Source organism: Myotis brandtii, unplaced genomic scaffold (assembly GCF_000412655.1).
Source record: "Myotis brandtii unplaced genomic scaffold, ASM41265v1 scaffold421, whole genome shotgun sequence".
Classification (NCBI taxonomy): domain Eukaryota; kingdom Metazoa; phylum Chordata; class Mammalia; order Chiroptera; family Vespertilionidae; genus Myotis; species Myotis brandtii.
Genome location: NW_005366140.1, coordinates 1,281,289 through 1,299,592, shown reverse-complemented (window position 1 = coordinate 1,299,592; position 18,304 = coordinate 1,281,289). Strand labels below are relative to the sequence as shown.

At 51.2% G+C, this 18,304-nt stretch overlaps 1 protein-coding gene across 1 annotated transcript in view; it reads left to right on the top strand.

Moving 5' to 3' along the window:
• NCAN (neurocan) overlaps positions 1-17,997 on the top strand; it is a 25,790-nt gene extending 7,793 nt beyond the window's left edge. Inside the window, exons 6-15 of the mRNA XM_014545800.1 lie at positions 1-22; positions 920-1,516; positions 1,694-3,139; positions 7,611-7,727; positions 9,051-9,164; positions 10,730-10,888; positions 12,210-12,292; positions 14,986-15,130; positions 16,296-16,478; positions 16,735-17,997. Of these exons, the coding sequence (XP_014401286.1) occupies positions 1-22; positions 920-1,516; positions 1,694-3,139; positions 7,611-7,727; positions 9,051-9,164; positions 10,730-10,888; positions 12,210-12,292; positions 14,986-15,130; positions 16,296-16,478; positions 16,735-16,880 (3,012 nt within the window). The 3' untranslated portion in view covers positions 16,881-17,997. The remainder of the gene's footprint in view (positions 23-919; positions 1,517-1,693; positions 3,140-7,610; positions 7,728-9,050; positions 9,165-10,729; positions 10,889-12,209; positions 12,293-14,985; positions 15,131-16,295; positions 16,479-16,734) is intronic.
• The last annotated feature ends 307 nt before the right edge of the window (positions 17,998-18,304 follow it).

Here is an 18,304-nt window from a genome sequence, read left to right as displayed (position 1 = left end):
TTCGACGCCTACTGCTTCCGAGGTGCGCGGGGGCCACGCCCGGGGGAGTGTGTCCCTGGAGTCCAGCCCCCGAGGGTGCGTCACTGATGGCCTTGCCCAAGAGCTCGCACCCCAGTCAAGGCCACGCCCCGGGAGCTTTGCTTGCTGGTGGAGGCGGAATCGGGGCAGGGAGGGACCCGAAGAAACTGCACCGCGATCAGCCACACCCCGGGTGAAGGCCATGCCCCTGAGACGGGCTTTCCCCTGGCGCCCACGCTGGGCGTTAGAACGGGCCCCAGCTCTGGCTGGGAGCTCTAGAGTCTAGGAGGTGGGCGATAGTCCTGAGGTCCCGGAAAGACGCGTCCCCGTATGGAGCGTTTCTTACCTGGAACCACGCCCAGAAGCGCCCTTTGAGAAGAGATACCTCGGCTAGCCACGCCCCGTGGGCCAGGCCACATTCCCAGGGACCAGACCAGGGATGACCCTTGCACTTGGGGTGGAGCCACAGCCTCAAGCTGCAAACCTCAACTCAAAAGAGTTAAGTCTCAAAAAAAAAAAAAAAAAAGAAGAAGAAGAAGAAGAAGAAGAAGAAGAAGAAGAAGAGTTAAGTCTTCCACCTAAGGGAATGGCGTCCCTTTGTAAAAAGGCCACGCCCATTAGGCGCTTTCTGCACCTGAGCTTCACCCATGAGCTAAGCTGTCTCTTGACCCTTTACTGGGACCAGTTGACTCTGACCTTGACAGTGGGTGCAAGCCTGAACAGTGGGGATAACAACTTTGCACCACCCTCTCTCCTTCTGGGGTATTCCAGAAACCACCCAGAGAGACAGAGGGTCACAGAGAGACAGGTCTATATGGCAGTGTGCTAGAATGTGGGTAGACTTCAAGAAGAACTTCCCAGCCCCTGAGCCTAATACAGCCTCTTCTACTTTCTCCCACAGCTCATTACCCTACTCCACAACATGGAGACCCAGAGACCCCCTCATCTGGGGATGAGGGGGAGATTCTATCGGCAGAAGGGCCTCCAGCCAGAGAACTGGAGCCCAACTTGGGGGAAGGGGAAGTGGTCACCCCTGACTTCCAGGAGCCTCTGCTGTCGAGTGGGGAGGAAGAGCCTGTGATCTTGGCAGAGAAGCAGGAGTCTCAAGAGACCCCCAGCCCTGCCCCTGGGGTTCCCACACTAGCCTCAAGGCCTTCCCTGGAGGCTGAGGAGGTGTGGCTGAGCACCGTGGCCCCGTTCTCCAGCAGCCTGGAGGAAGGCACCTCAGCTGGCATGCACAGCAAGGCGACTCCAGCCAACCTCAAGCCCAAGAGGCGGAATCGCTTTAAAGGGTTGAACGGGCGCCACTTTCAACAACAGGAATCCCAGCAAGGGCTGGAGGGAAGGCTTGAGGTCAGTGCCCAGCCTCCCACCCCAGAGGCTGCTGGGAATCATGTGGAGCCTCCCCTGGCCACCGGAGCCACAGACTCCTTAGGGAGTGACAGGAGCCAAAGTCCCTGGGCGGTGCTGTCCAATGAAGTGGATGTGCCTGGAGCTGGTGAGTGGGGTCCCAGGAGGAGGTGGGACATGAGTGGGTGTCAGGGGATGGGGAGGAGACTCTGAACCCCTGCTGGGTCCCCGGGCCTTAGAAGCCCCCTCCTCCCCAGGCTAAACCAAGGAAACTCTCAACGGAAGGAGCGCTGAGAGATAATTATTATTGTTGATATTGTTGCAGGTTCCCCTGGTGGCAGGAGCCCCCCAGAGCCCTGGCTGTGGCCCCCAACAGTGGTGCCACCCAGCATCCCAGGCCCCAGCAGGGCCTTTGGCCTCGAGTTGGAGGAAGCTAAGGGCCCCAGTGTGAGGCTTGATACCCTCAAACTTCCCTGGTCCCCCTCAGAGGCCACTGCTCTGGCTCCCAGCCCCTCAGAAGATCCCAGTAGTGTCCCCTGGGAGGCGTCCCCCATGGTCACTTCCCTAGACCTCCCTGTCATGGCCATGCTTCGTGCTCCCAAAGTGTGGCTCCTACCACATCCTACACCCCTCCCTACCCAGACCAATGAGGTTAAGGGTCATAGTGAGGCCATGCCCTCTGCCCTACCTTCCCTGGCCTCAGAGACCCAGGCTGGTCCCCAGGACCCCATCCATCCAGAGATGTATTCCTTGCCCCCCTCCTTGGGCCTGACAGGACAAGGTCGAGAGGCCGCGTTCCTGACATTCAGTGACCACAGAGCAGGAAGTCCCACAGCCCTCTCACAAGTAGCCACAGACACACAAACCAGAGCCAGTCCTAATGCCCCCAGGGCAGACTTTGGAGAAATTGGGGGGACCAGCCCCACTGGACTCAATGAAGCTGAGCACCCCAGATCCAGCCCACAGGCTTCTGTGGATTGGAATGTGACAGCAGATTTCACCCTCACAGAGATGGCAACTGAGCCCACAGGAGGGAGAGGAATCTCAGGGTCTGAGTATGGGGTCCTCTACACAGCAGAGAGTCCCACTTCCAGCTCACAGGCCCCTGTGCGAGAGGCACAGGGCACGAGCCCCTCACTGCACATCAAAGAGCTGGACCCCCACACCCCTGCTGCACCGTCGGGGGACCCCAGAGTTTCCCTGAGTTTGGAGCCTTGGGCTGCTACAGATGAAGGAGGTACAGAGGGTCCCACAGATACAGCCACAGTGGACCCCAGTGATGCTGGTAGGATTTGGGAATCTGGATCCCTCGTGGTTGAAGGAGCTGAACGCCCCACCATGAGCCCTCAAGTGGCTGTGGATACGAAGGTGGTGACGTCCCTCGTGTCCCTGGACCAGGGGGACAAGGGTGGGGTCCTGGCCACGTCCACCATGGACTCCTCCAGCTCCCAACCCCACCCAGAGCCAGAGGGCCAGGTGGTGACCCAGGGAACACTGGAAGCCTTGGTCCCTCCGCATGAGGGCATCCCCCTGGGGGATCCCACTCTTCCTCCTTGGACACCTACAGTGGCCAGCATGGACGAGCCTGTGCCAGTGTCCGCAGGGGAGCCAACAGTGCTATGGGACTCCCCCAGCACTCTGCTGCCTGCCCCTCGGGTCCTGGACAAGTTTGCGCTGGAGGTCCTTGCAGGAAGTGCCAGTGTGGAGGAGGCATCGAGTGGAGAGGAGCCGGCCCTGCCAGGGACCCCTGCAGATGGGAGCGCAGAGCAAAGTGAGTTCAAATTTTGTGGCCTCATTCAGCCCGCTGTGGTCAGGGCTTGGGGACCAGGGGCCAGGGGAGCTCAGGGTAGGGAAAAGGGGTTGTTCCCGGGGGCCTGGGAAGGTTTCTAGCAGGAATAACATTGTAGGTGGGAATTTATCAGGTGAGTTGAATTACAGAAAGGATGTTTCTGGCAGAGGCACCAGCCTGGGCAAAGGTTGGAGAACAAGTTGATGTGTTTTAAGGCACAGTGAGTGATGGGGGAATGATGAGGTAGAGTTGGATTTTGGTTCAATTAACAACTCCTGTTCATGGCCACACAGAGCTAGACAGTGCTATACAATGCTCGGGGCCGGCCTTCAGTGATGCCCCAGTCTGGGAAAGACAGAGCTAGACACAGACCCCCCCCCCCCCAGGTGGGGCCGGATGGAGGACGCATAGTGGGATTCAGTGGTGCATTTGCTGGGGGACCTTGAGCCACAGGAAAAGTGGGCACTGGGAAGGGGTTGGAGTATTGTACAGCCTAGTGGTATAGACAGCAAACTGACACTCAGGGAGGAATGTCACTACCAGCTAGTCAGTGGCCAGACTTCAGAGGGAGCCCAAGTCTTTGCATACGCCTCAGCTGCTCTTTGCTCAGCAGAATCCAGAAAAAGCTACCACCCTGTTCTCCTGGAGCCAGGTCTGCCCGAAGCTCTCCTGCAAATTCTGGCCCTTTTTTAAAAAGGAATATATATATTTATTGAGGAAGGGAGAGGGAGAGAGAGATAGAAACATCAATGGTGAGAGAGAATTATTGATCAGCTGCCTCCTGCATGTCCCCCACTTGGGATAGGGCTCACAACTTGGGCATATGACCTGACCGGGAATTGAACCGTGGCCTCCTGGTTTAGGTCCACACTCAACCATTGTGTCACGCTGGCCGGGCCAGGCCTTTTTTTAGGTCCTGCATATTGAGCGTTTTTGTTTTTTGTTTTGTTTTGTTTTTTGTCAGATGAGCTTTTAAAAACACCAGCATCTAATGAAAAGGCACTTTTTTTTTGAGTTGCAAAAACACTTATTAACACAATTGGTTTTACACTTGCTTTCTTTTTTGAAGGCAAAGTGTGCATGATGGGAATAGCAGGTACAGGGTTTTGTCACCAACCCTGTCACCTCTGGGCTAGATTTTCTTTTCTTAGATGCACAGGAGGCAGGCAGACACGGATACATGAATTGATAAAGGCTGATGCTTATTGGTGACTGCCCATGTACTTGGCTTGTTTGAGCACTTTACTGGAATCATCTTGATTGATCCTTTTAATGTCCTTGTGGAACAAGTTCTAGTATGACCTTTACTTTAGCATGGGGAGACTGAGGCACAGGGAGGTCTAGGGACTTGTGCAGAATCATGCAGCTGGGACTGTTAAGGATAAGGTTTGAATCAGGCCAACTAACAACATGGTCTCTCTCAACCACTAGGCTGTACAACATGTATTTCATGGGCGTAAAACACACACACACACACACACACACACACACACACACACACACAAAACCCTGAGGTTTTGGGAGGGGTGAACTTGCTCTGGAGGGAGCAGGGAAGAGACTAGCTGTAGGGGATGGGCAGCAGGAAGGAGGTTCAATGTCAAAGGAGCTAGAAAAGGGGAGTCCGAGAGGTGGGAGGTAGACCATGCAGAGTGGTGCAAAGGGAAGCCTGTTTGGGCCTGCCTTGCAGCCAGTGGCAGTAGGGTTAGAGAGAGGCAGGCAGAGCTGGGGTGAGGGGGAGGGGATCTGGGTGCCTAGCCACCCTATGCTTGCTGCAGAAATGCTAATGAAGCCAAAAATAAATGCAGCACCAGTGAGCGACTGAGTCACCGCCAGTCCGTGGGCAGCTGTCGGCAGCTTGGGTCACCTGGCAGGGCTCACATATTCCCATGCCTAGCAGTCTTGCGCATGTGCACACACAGGACAGACACAGCCACCGGCCACTCTGGCAATCCCTGGGGGCACATGCCACCACCCCAGGGATCGGCCTCTGTCCCTATAGGAAGGCCAGCAGCTACCTTCATTCAGTTAGCAAGCAATTATTTAGTGCTGGCTATGTGTCAGGCCCCAGGTTGAGACCAAGTCACTTGTCCTCTGGAAGCTGGCCTTCTAGAGCAGCACTCTAGAACTTGCCCAATGATGGACATTTCTGGAGCTATGCTGTCTAATACACTAGCAAACAGCCCCACGTGGCTACTAAGCCCTTGAAAGCGGCTAGTGAGACTGAGGAACTACATTTGTACTTTCATTTGCTTTTAATTAATTTAGACTTAAAAAGCTATATTTGGCTGCTATGTGGAACATCATTGCTCTGGGGGAGGCACAAACACATAATAGTGATCCTAATAACTAAATGATATTGGAGGTTAGAAAGTGATTGGGCAGTCCGCTGGTTTGGCTCAGTGGATAGAGTGTCAGCCTGTGGACTGAAGGGTTCCGGGTTCAATTCTGGTCAGGGGCACATGCCCGGGTTGTGGGCTCGATCCCCAGTGGGAGGCATGCAGAAGGCAGCTGATTAATGATTCTCTCTCATAATTGATGTTTCTATCTCTCTCTCCCTCTCCCTTCCTCTCTGAAATCAATTTATACACACACACACACACACACACACACACACACACACACATATATATATATATATAGTGATTGGGCAAAGAGACAAGTGAAACAAGGGTTGGGAGATGCCAGTGAGCGGTTTCTGGTTCTGGAAGGGGAATCAGAAAGGCCTCTCCTAGCAGATGACATTCGAGCAAGCCTGAAGGAGGTGAGGGAGGAGCCATGCAGAAATCTGGGGAAAGAGTGTTCCAGGCAAAGGGAACAGTCTATGTAAAGGCCCTGAGACAGAACTGTGCCTGGCATGTAAAAACAGCAAGGTCAGTGTGGCTGGAGCAGAGTGAGCAAGGGAGCGAGCAAGAGGTAGGGCAGGGGGATGTTAGGCAGATCTCCCAGGGCCCTGTGGGTAGCAGTGAGGGCTTCGCCTGTCTCCTGAGGGCAATGGGGAGCCATGGTAGGATCTAGGCAGAGGAGGGACATGACTTGACTCAGGTTTACATAGGCTCCCTTGGCAGCTATGGGGAGAATAACCTGTTGAGGGTGAGAGTGGAGGCCAGGAGACCTAGGAATTGGTGACAGCTTATTGCCACCTCAGTTTCTTGTGAGGCTCTAGACAAGTCCAAAATAGAAACAAATTCTAGGTTATAGGGGCTGGAAAGAGGGCCTTAAACTGGGCTACCGGAGCCCAGGAAGTCAGATTTGGCTCTTGTATTGTCTCACTATGTAGCACTGAACCAAGCCCTTCCCTTCTCTGGACCTCAGTTCTAGTGTCTGTGCAATGGAAGTGGTGGGTGCCCTGACAAGGGAAGGGGGTTGGCTGGGAGTTCCAGTCGTTAGAGTGGAGAACACCCACCAAGGCATCTGGGTCCCTGAGATGGGGAGGGGAGATCCCCCTTCGTCCAGGGAAACCCAGCTGATGGGGGAAATGGGAGAGGGGGACAGGGACCCACATTCCTAAACGCACCCTGGGTGCCTGGTGAATGCTGAGACCCCTCAAGAGGCCCCACACTAATATACACAGAGCCAGATATGGCTTCATGGTGAGGACTGTGAGAGAGGTGAACTATTTTTATTTCCATTTTGTAGATGAGGCAACTGAAATTCAGAGAAGCAATTTGCCTAGGGTCCCCGAGTGAGGGGCAGAGCCAGGGATTGAACTAAACTCTCCGACTCCAAAGTCCATGGTTATGACCACTATAATCCATAAACTCTCCACAGTGTCACTACTGAAACCACATCAAAAGAGGTTGAGCCCAAATGAAGGAGATGTTGGTTCCCTAGTCCTGTTCATACCCCACCATCTAGAACCTTATGTCCACTTCTGTGCTCCAAATTGTGAGAAATACAATGGCCAGCAGGGTATGTCCAGAAGACAAGGACAAGTCAGGGAGGGCACTTAAATCCATGTTCTAGAAGAGATTTCAGAGAGGAAGGGAGAGGGAGAGAGAGATAGAAGCATCAATGATGAGAGGGAGTCATTGATTGGCTGCTACCTGTATGGCATCTACTGGGGATTGTGGCTACAACCTAGGCATGTGCCCTTGACCGGAATCGAACCTGGGACACTTCAGTCCGCAGGCCAACACTCTATCCACTGAGCCTAACTGGCTAGGGCTAGAACATGACTTTTTAAGAGAAGCTTTGGGAAGCCCATTCCAGTTCAGTCAGAGAAAGAACTTTTCGCCGGCAGGGCAGCCCACAGATGCTTTGGGAGCAATTCTGGAATGAGTAAACTTGTCACAGGGGCACGTGAGAGGAAGGTGGTGATGACCTACCGGGAAGGCATAGAGGGGACTCCACAGAGAGGGACCGAGCCAGAGGCCCTCGGGTGCCTGAGGTCAGGATTCTAGGAGGGCAGATCTGCTCTTCTGACTGCCCCCTGAACTGCCTGTCTGTCCTGCAGCCCCCTCGGATCCCTGCGAGAACAACCCTTGCCTGCACGGGGGCACCTGTAGAGCCAATGGCACCATCTATGGCTGCAGCTGTGCCCAGGGCTTTGCTGGGGAGAACTGTGAGATCGGTGAGTGCCCCAACTCAGGATCAGAACCTGGACTTGTCTGACTCCAGAGCCCTGGGTTTGTTTATTACCACAGCAATCAACCCCATGAGAACGCAGGGTTCACAAATGCTGGCTTCAGATGCTTCCTTTCCTCCCAACTCCTTGGGTCCAGTAAATCCGCCCCAGCACCAGCCAACTGAGCTCTCATCCTGGGGGCTGAGGCTCTGGCGTGCTGCCTCCCATTACTACCAAGCAGGGGTAAAGGAGGGCAAAGGGATGGTAAGGTTCAGGCTCCTTCCTTCCAAGGCCTCCAGGAATCCTACCCTTTCCTGGTGGGCAGGGGTGTAGGTACCACCAGCAGAACAGTTGGATACTAGCCCCAAACCCCAACATAAGAAATATGACAAATTATGAAATTAGAACAATAAATATAAATAATACAATTTCTTGAGCTCTGTTCATCATCTCATCAATTTCACAACCTTCACAACTATATCAATAATAGAAATATAACAATAAATATAAATGATATTAAATTTTTATTTTAAATATGTTTTTATTGATTTCAGAGAGGAAGGGAGAGGGAATAAGAGATAGAAACATCAATGATGAGAGAGAATCATTGATCTGCTGCCTCCTGCACACACCCCCACTAGGGGATCGGGCCCGAAACCCGGGCATGTACCCTGACCGGGAATAGAACCGTGACCTCCTGGTTCATAGATCGACACTCAATCACTGAGCCACGCTGGCTGGGCAATGATATAAACTCTTGAGCTCTTCCATTGACTCTCCACTCATAACCACCTTTGAGGAGGTGCCATTATTATTAACACTGCAAAAACAACATCAACTGGGTCTCAGAGAGTGGAAGTGGTATCGTACATGCCTCAAGCACTGTCTACACAGGGGTGGTAGAAGAGGGAGTTCAACTGGATAGCTGTCTCTACAGTTTTCTGACTCCCTGTTCCTTGCAAATGCTCTGGAACCCAGTTTCTCTAGGTTCCACATTCCAAAAAGACCCTGAAGCTTCGACATCTCTGGGCCTGTTGGCGAGAGTATAACCTTCACTGTTCTGGAGTCAGGTGGAATGCTCTGCACACCCTGGCCCCCAGCCAACTCAGTGACATCTGCTCTCATTAATGCTAAGTTATGCCAGGCTCCACCCTCTTGACCTCCAGAGGCCAGGAGCCATTTGTGCAGACCAGGGTGGATGCACTTAGGTCCAGGATGGATGGCAGGACCATGACCCCATCTTCTGCCTGGTTTCCTGTGGGGCCTGGGAGCCAAGGGTTGCCTGTGGGGAGGCTGACCTCTGACTCAGCCCCTCCTTCTCCCCTCCAGACGTCGACGACTGTGTCTCCAGTCCCTGTGAGAATGGAGGTACCTGCATCGATGAGGTCAACACCTTCATCTGCCTTTGCCTCCCCAGCTATGGGGGCAGCCTCTGTGAGAAAGGTGAGTCTCTGCTGAGACCCCAGAAACAGGAGGGGAAGGGAGTGCCGGGCCACAGGCCTCCAGCTCTGGTTCCATGACTGTGAGTCCAATAGGCAAACTGTTGGAGGCAAACTGTTTTGTTTTGTTTTTAGATAACATTCACGTAACATAGAATTAACCTTTTTAGAGTGAACACTTCAAAAGGAATTCAGTACATTTGCAATGTTTTATAGCCACCACCTCTAGCAAGTTCCAAGATATTTCCCTCAGTTTAAAAGGAGACCCTGCCCCATTACTAGTCACTCTTCACTCCCCATCTACCCAACCTTGGCAACCACTAATCTGTTTTCTGTCTTTGTGGATTTGCCTGTTCTGGACATTTAATCTGTTTTCTGTCTTTGTGGATTTGCCTGTTCTGGAATCACACATTATGTGTCCTTTTGTGTCTGGCTTCTTCTCCTCAGTATCATATTTTTGAGGTTAACCCACATGTAGCATATGTCAGTGCTAAATTCTTTTTTTGTGGATGAATAATATTCATGGTATGGATAGACCGTTTTGCTTATCAATTCATCAATTGATGGTAATTTGGGTTGCATTCCCCTTGAGGATAATATAAATAGTACTGCTATGAACATTCATGTACAGGTTTTTGTTTGAATATGTTTTCTTTTTAAAAATATTTTTATTGATATGAGAGAGAGGGGGATAGGGGAGAGAGAGAGAAACATCAATTGGCTGCCTCCTGCATGCCCCCTACTAAAGATCAAGCCTGCAACCCACAACCTGGGCATGTGCCCTGACCAGAATCAAACCGGCAACCTTTTGGTGCATGGGGCAACGCCCAGCCAACTGAGCCACCCAGCCAGGGCAGAACACCTGTTTTCTATTCTTCCACCCCCCATTCTTTTTGGTTTATACCTAGAAGTGGAATGACTGGGTCACATGGTAATTCTACGTTTAACTGTTTGAGGAACCATGAGACTGTTTTCAACAGTGGCTGCCAACTTTACATTCCCACCAGCAGTGTACAGGGTTCCAACGTCTCCACATCCTCACCAGCTCTTGTTATTTTCCTATTTGAAAATTATACTAGTAGCCATCCTAGTGGGCGTGAAGTGGTATCTCATTGTGGTTTTGATTTGCGTTTCCTAATGACTAATGATCTTTCCATGTGCTTCTTGGTGATTTGTCTATCTTTTTGGGAGAAATGTCTATTTGAGCCCTTTGCCAGGAGGGAAATTTTAGGCCTTTCTGAGATCATTTCCCGAGTTCCCAGGTCCACACTGAGGGTGTGGTCCTGCAGTTCAGAGGAGACATCAGAGGTGGGAGGAGAGGGGATGGGTGTAAAGATCTTCCAGTTGAATCTCTTCCAGAAACAAAGAAAAGAAGTGAATATGGGAGGGGGAGCTGAAAGGGGGAGAGAGAGCCTCAGGGGGTGGGGATTGGCCCAGAGAAAGGGGTGACCTAGCCCCACAATGACCTTGGATAGGCCCTCTCTCCGGTAGACTGGCTGTGTTCATGCCAGCAGGGCAGACTTCTCAGGCCAAGGACATCGCCCCTCACACTCCCTTCCTACTTCCCAGACACGGAGGGCTGTGACCGCGGCTGGCACAAGTTCCAGGGCCACTGCTACCGGTACTTTGCCCATCGGCGGGCGTGGGAGGATGCCGAGAGGGACTGTCGCCGCCGAGCTGGCCACCTGACCAGCATCCACTCACCTGAGGAACACAACTTCATTAACAGTAGGGACTCTGGGGTGGTCAGGGTGGCCCTGCGGTCCTTTTTGCCAGGGAAGTCCCCAGGATCCTGAAGACACCACCTTTCTGAAACTGTGTTCATTAGTGCAAGCCATGGCCACTTAATAATTCCCATGTCTGTTTATTCATTTGTTAATTCATGCATTCACTGTATTCATTCGTTCATTCATCATGTATTTACCAAGCACTTGCTCTGGGACACAGCAGCAAGCAAGGTGCACATTGTCCCGTCCTCGGGGAATAACATTCTTGTGGGGGAGTAAATATCTAATTAACGACGTCTATACTATAATTTAGCTGGTCCTAAGTATGCTGATGACAAATTAAATGGCCAGGGGGTAGAGGGCGACGGGGAAGCATCTGTGATGTGTGGGATAAAATGAGCAAGGAGCTGTGCAGAGACCTAGGAAGAGTGTCTCATTAATTAAATCCGGCATTTATTGATTCATTCATTATCCTTTCTACCGTCTGTGCATCCATCCATGTATTCACATTTCCCCTATCCCATCCCCTAATTCTTTTTTCTTTTTTCTTTTTCTTTTTGCTTTTAAAAGACTTCATTGGGGAAACATACATGGGTGGGAACTGTCCTCAGAAATATCTCAGGACACTGTCCTCTATCTCGCTGGGCAGTTGCAGTTTCCAGAGGCCCCTGCTCACCAGCATCTGACCAGTCACAGCATCTGTGACTCCTGGAGGGGCCCAGCCCTGGGGGTGGCCACTACTCCCCCAACTCCCCCCCCCCCCCCATCTCCTAATTCTTTCATTTGTTCATTCCCTGGGTCACGCGTTTCTTCCTCCTCACATCAATCAAATATCCTCCTCTCCTTCCTCTGTCCTCAGTGACTACCTGGTTCACTGGGTCTCACCGCTGCCCTGTCTAGAGCCACCGTGGGCTTTCCTGTCTCTACTGTCATTTCTGCAAAGATACGACGGTCTTTGTTAATGCCTTACTCTGGCCATTTGTTTAAGCCACATATTTGTGGCAAAGCGAGTGCCAAATAACGGCCTTTTCTGGGCCCCACCCCCACCCCCAGGCTAGAGAGCAGCCAGAGCCCCAGGCTACTGGGAAATGGGGGGACCTGGCCTCCAGCCTGTGCCCAGGCTGAGGGAGAGTCTGGGTCCTCCCCGCCCCCCTCAGGCCTTTGGCTCCTGCCCCACCTCCATCCTTCCACCTCCATTCCCTTTCCCCTCCAGGCCACCTCCAGGCAAAGGAAGGGCTGGGTTCTCCCCTCCACCCCCAGCTGGCACCCTAGGCATTGGGGAGAGGCAGGCACCCAGTCCTGAAAACCCCCCAACCCCGCAGGCTTTGGGCGTGAAAACACGTGGATTGGCCTGAATGACAGGATCGTGGAGAGGGATTTCCAGTGGACGGACAACACAGGGCTGGTGAGTGGCGGGAGCCTGGGTCTCTGCTACCAGGCTGCTGACTGGGGGCCCACCTACAACAGCGGGATATGGGTGAGCCCCATGCCCTTTGCTCTGGCTTCACTTTACCCTCTTGTGCAAATGAGCCGTCAGAGGTCTGAAGTGGCAAGTGAGCTTTAGTGAAGCCCCAAAGCACCGACTTCCCAGCCAGGTAGAGGGCCCATCTACCTGGTGACTGAAGCTGGGAACCCATGACTAGGGACAACTCCTGTGCTCATATCGCCTGGTCCTCCTCCAGCCATAGGCTCTGAGAAGCTCCCATTTCCCTACATGCCCCTGCCTGCTCGGTCTCCACTGGGACCCCTGCAGCAGCCCCCCACCCCACACACACACACTTGCTACCTACACTCCTGCCCCTCTACCTGGTGACCAGGGGGACTTTTAAAAAATTGAGGTAAAATTCACATAATAAAATTAATCATTTTCAAGTGTATAATTCAGTGGCATTTAGTATATTCACAACATTGTGCAACCACCATCTCTATCTGGTTCCAGAATATTTTCAACACCCTGAGGGAAACCTTGACCATGGGACCTTTTAAAAACTATACATCAGCCCTGGCTGGTTTGGCTCAGTGGATAGAGTGTTGGCCTGCGGACTGAAGGGTCCTAGGTTCAATTCCAGTCGAGGGCACATGCCCGGGTTATGGGCTCAATCCCCAGTGGGGACCATGCAGGAGGCAGCAGATCAATGATTCTTTCATCATTGATGTTTCTATCTCTCTCTCCCTCTCCCTTCCTCTCTGAAATCAATAAAAATATATTTAAAAATAAAATAAAATAAAAACCATACATCAAATCAAGATTCTCCCTGCTTCAAGCCCTGTCATAGTCCCCAATGTTCTCAAGATTAAGACCACCTCCTCATGCTATGCGAAACAGTCTGGCAGTTCCTCAAAAAGTTAAACATAGAATTCACACACGACCCAGCAATTCCACTCCTAGGTATGTGCCCAAAAGAAGTGAAAGCAGGGACTCAGATACCAGTACACACATGTTCACAGCGACACTAGTCATAATTGCCAAAAGGAGCAACCCAAATGTCCATCATCAGATGAATACATACACAAAATGTGGTCCAAGCAAACAAATACAATGAAAAAAGGAGTGACGCACTGACACACACTATAATGTGGGTAAAATTTGAAAACATGATGCTCAGTGAAAGAAGCCAGACGTGGCCAGGTAGCTCAGTTGATTAGAGTGTCGTTCCGATACACCAAGATTTCAGGTTCAATCCCCAGTCAGGGCACATACAAGAATCAACCAATGAATACACAGATAAGTGGAACAAAAATCAATGTTTCTCTCTCTCTCTGTTTCTCTTTCTCTCTCAAAATGAATGAGAGAAAAAAAAAAAGGGTGACCTAAGAAAGAAGCCAGACCTAAAAGGACACATATTGTATGATTCCATTTATATGAAATATCCAGAACAGGCAAATACATATAGACAGGAAGTGGATTTTTGGATGCCAGGGGCTGGGGGAGGGGAGGTGGGGAGTTACTGCTAATGGGGACGAGTTTCTGTTTGGTGTGATGAAAAAGTTCTGGCAACAGACAGCGGTGATGGTTGTACAACTTTGTGGATCCTAATTAATGGCAATGAACTGAACACTTAAAAATTATTAAAATGAGTCCTGGCTGGTGTGTTCAGTGGTTAGAGCGTCCGTCTGCACACCTAAGGGTCAAGGGCACATACCTGGGTTACACGTTCAATTCCTGGCAACCAATGGATGTGTCTCTCTCACATCCAAGTTTCTTTCTTTCTCTCTCCTCCCCTCGCTGCTCCCTTCCATTCTGTCTAAAAATCAATGGAAAAATATCCTTGAGCCTGGCCATTGTTGCTCAGTGGTTGACATTGGCCCATGAACCAGGAGGTCACAGTTCGATTCCCGGTCAGGGCACATGCCCGGGTTGCCAGCTCAATCCCCAGTAGGGGGCGTGCAGGAGACAGCCGATCAATGATTCTCTCTCATCATTGATATTTTTCTCTCTCTTTCTCCCTTCCTCGCTCTGAAATCAATAAAAACATACAAAAAAAATCCTCAAGTGAGGATTAACAAAAAAAAAGTATTAAAATGGTAAATTTTGTTATGTGTATTTTACCATAATTGAAAAAGAATCCACCTCTTCTCCTCTACCCCAAGAACTGGCCCTGCCCACCCTCTGACCACACCCAAACTCCATCAAGTACCTTCGGCCCCACTGGCCTCTAGTCCATTCCTCAAACAGGACAAGTTTAGTCCTGCCTCTGGGCCTTGTTCTCTGCCTGCATCATTCTTTTCCCTGAGTCTTCAGCTCTCCTGTTGCCTCCTCAGGGAAGCCATCATGGACTTCCAGGCTGAGGTCACCTTTTGTTCAACCGTTTATCTAACAGTGAGTGACCCATATTGGAACAGACTATCAGGGAGCAAGACAGGAGGCAGGGGCATGAGGGAAGACGGCACAGCAGCCTCCCAGCCAGAGGAGGGGTGACTCAGGTCGCACTGGCGTCACCCGCAGGGCAGGCAGAACAGTGCCCATTCTAGAGATGGAAAGACTGAGTCCCTAAGGGTTTGAGTGGTCTGCCCAAGGAGCCCCACAGTGGACAGTGCCAGAGTCTGAGGCAAGATGCTGGTTCCCTGAGCACCCCTTCCTGCCCCACATTTCTGCAGCAATATGAGAACTGGAGAGAGAACCAGCCAGACAATTTCTTCGCGGGCGGGGAGGATTGTGTGGTGATGGTGGCACATGAAAGTGGGCGCTGGAACGACGTCCCCTGCAACTACAACCTCCCCTATGTCTGTAAGAAGGGCACAGGTACGCTGCCCCCCTGCCCCCTTGCCCTCCTGTGGCTCACATTCACGCGTTCATGAGTTTTTCAAGTGTGTAAATGTAAGTCAGCCCCACCCACTTTTCACTCTCCAGCACTGTGTGAGAGGGCCCACTTTTCCCATCCTTGACAACTTGATGCATTCCCAAACTTTCTATTTTTTGTTCATCTAAGTCAGTGGTTCTCAACCTTCCTAACGCCGCGACCCTTTAATACAGTTCCTCATGTTGTGGTGACCCCCAATTTCATTGTTACAAATTGAACATAATTAAAGCATAGTGATTAATCACAAAACAATATGTAATTATATATGTGTTTTCCGATGGTCTTAGGCGACCCCTGTGAAAGGGTCATTCGACCCCCAAAGGGGTCGCGACCCACAGGTTGAGAACCGCTGATAAGTGATGAAAAAAATAGTATCTCAATGTTATTGTAGTTCGCACATCTTCAAGGTTGAGAATGACTAGCTATTCATATGTTGATAGGCTATTTATCTGTATTTATTTTCCTGTGACCTGCCAGGTCATCTCCTTTGCCTAATTTTCTATTGTTGGTCTTACTGATTTGCAAGCGTTCTTTACATATTAAGGAAACATTTACATCAGTGGTTCCCAAACTTATTTGGCCTACCGCCCCCTTTCCAGAAAAAATATTACTCAGCCCCTGGAAATTAATTTTTTTTAAATTTTAATAGCAGTTACTCATCGCCCCCAAATGCACCTGTGGCCATCACCGCCACCCCCCCCCCATCGCTGCAGCGCCCACCGGGGGGCTGTAGCGCCCACTTTGGGAATCACTGATTTACATGCATTCTTGTGACCACCTTTCTCTTATATTTTTGTTCATTCTTGCTTCCATTTCTTTGCCAATTATCATATCCTTACTTCCTTACATTTGCTCAAATTATTCTTACCTCCCATCTCCTTCATCCCTGTCATGCATAAGAATTAGGGGGTGGGATGTGTCCAGGAGGTTCCTGCCTGGAAGGGGCTCCAGGTCTGGGTGGAAGAGACAGACACAATCACTTCTCGCCCTGGGAGGTCACAGCTGGGCAAAGGGCAGGACCTGCATAGGTGTGTCATTCCTAACAAGAGAGGAAACCATTCATCCCGTTATGGCCACTCTCCTAACTGGAGGTTCCTCCGTCCCCAGTGCTGTGTGGTCCCCCTCCGGCAGTGGAGAACGCTTCGCCCATCGGGGCCCGCAAGGCCAAGTATAACGTCCATGCCACTGTGCGCTACCGGTGCGACGAAGGATTTACCCAGCACCACGTGTCCACAATCCGGTGCCAGAGTAATGGCAAGTGGGACTGGCCCCAAATCGTCTGCACCAAACGTAGGTGGCTGCCCCCCCCCACACACCCAACACGTTTCCAGTTGTCTGTAGTCTCCAATGGAAACATCTGATGACTATATGCATTGATTTGAGTAAATGTCTGCCTGATAACACAGCCTTGCAGATAAAGATCAGCTTGCCTGGTGTCTCCTCCATCCCACCCCCCCCCCACCCCCCCCGCAGGAGGCCCGCTGCATCAGGCCACTGCTTCTCACCACCTTTCACTACTTCCCTGTCTTCCTTCATTTCCCTGCAGCCAGGAGGTCCCATCGGATGCGGCGACACCATCACCACCACCAACATCACCATCAACGCCACCACCACAAATCACACAAGGAACGCAGAAAACACAAGAAACACCCGGCGGAGGACTGGGAGAAGGAGGAAGGGAATTTCTGCTGAAGAACCAGGCAAACGACAGCACAACCCCCTTCTCACACCTCCTCTGGGGCCTTCGCCTGGGAAGATAGAGCCTAGAGAGAAACGAGAGGGCCCGGAAGCCCCTGAGCCCCAAGCCCCCTCCCCAACCTTTTGTAAAAAGCTCCTCCCTCCTCTTTCTTACATATACAGGTCCTCCTGGCAGGCGTGGCCATGCGTCTGAAAACCCAGTTCTAGTCAGGCTGGACTCTGGGAGAATCTCAGTGGAAGGAAGCACAATTGGCAAAGATCACCTTTGCTGCACTGGCTGAGTCTTTTGTTGGCAAGGCTAATCGGCAGTTGTTGAGATAAGGCTTTGATGAGGGTGCGAGGGTGTATGTTTGGATCTGCACCAAGGAATTGCTTTTCACGCCAGATCCAGGCTTTGTAAATTGTCGGATGTCCTAAATGCAGCCTGAAGCCTTTAGTGACTGCTTTGGGAGTCAAAAACTACATGGAAGCACACTGCTTGAACTTGACAACTGCCCTTCCATTACTTTGGACTTGAACCCAAGTTCAGTCTTTGGTCTTGGTGGGTAAACAGTCTTGAACTCCTATGTACTGAATGTTGGGAATGATTTTAGAACAGCTTCCTTCCATACCCTCAGAGTTAGGGGTCAGAATAGTCAGGGCAATATGTGGGCAATGAGGGGAAGGTATTGCTTATCCTCCCAGGTCTTGTCCCAGAGCTGAGATTTGGTGGTTCTGCATGTGTGGTCACACACACACACACACACACACATACACACACACACACGAGGATATTTAGGGCTTGACAAGCCCAGATTTCTTCCCCCTCCATCTCTCAGGGAGACGAAGAACCTCCTTCCTGGACCAAGGAGGTGCCAAGTTTTCTAGATCAGAGCCCGTACCCATCCCTCAAGCAGACATTGCTAATGCACTGCCCTGGGTCCCACTCCTATCGCCACCCCATCCCTGTCTCCAGTCATTGCCTGGAAGACTAGAAATGCTTACAGATTGAAGTAGTGACATCTACCTGCAGTCATGTTGTAGAGAAATGCAGTGTTAAAACTGAAACACACACATTTTTCTCTCATAGTTTTTTTTTTATAATACTTTTATTGATTTCAGAGAGGAAGGGAGGAGAGAGAGATAGAAACATCAACGATGAGAAGAGAATCATTAATTGGCTGCCTTCTGCATGCCCCCTACTGGGAATTGAGCTGCAACCGGGCATGTGCCCTTGACCAGGATCGAACCCGGGACCCTTCAGTCCGTAGGCCGATGCTCTATCCACTGAGCCAAACTGGGTACGGCCATAGTTTTTTTTTTGTGTGTATTTTTTAAGCTTTTTTAAGTGGGAAAGAACGCAGCTGGCCTTCCTCCCCCAAATCTGCAACCTATGAAAGGACTTTCCAAGCTGAAGGCCGAGACCAGCTCCCTGATCT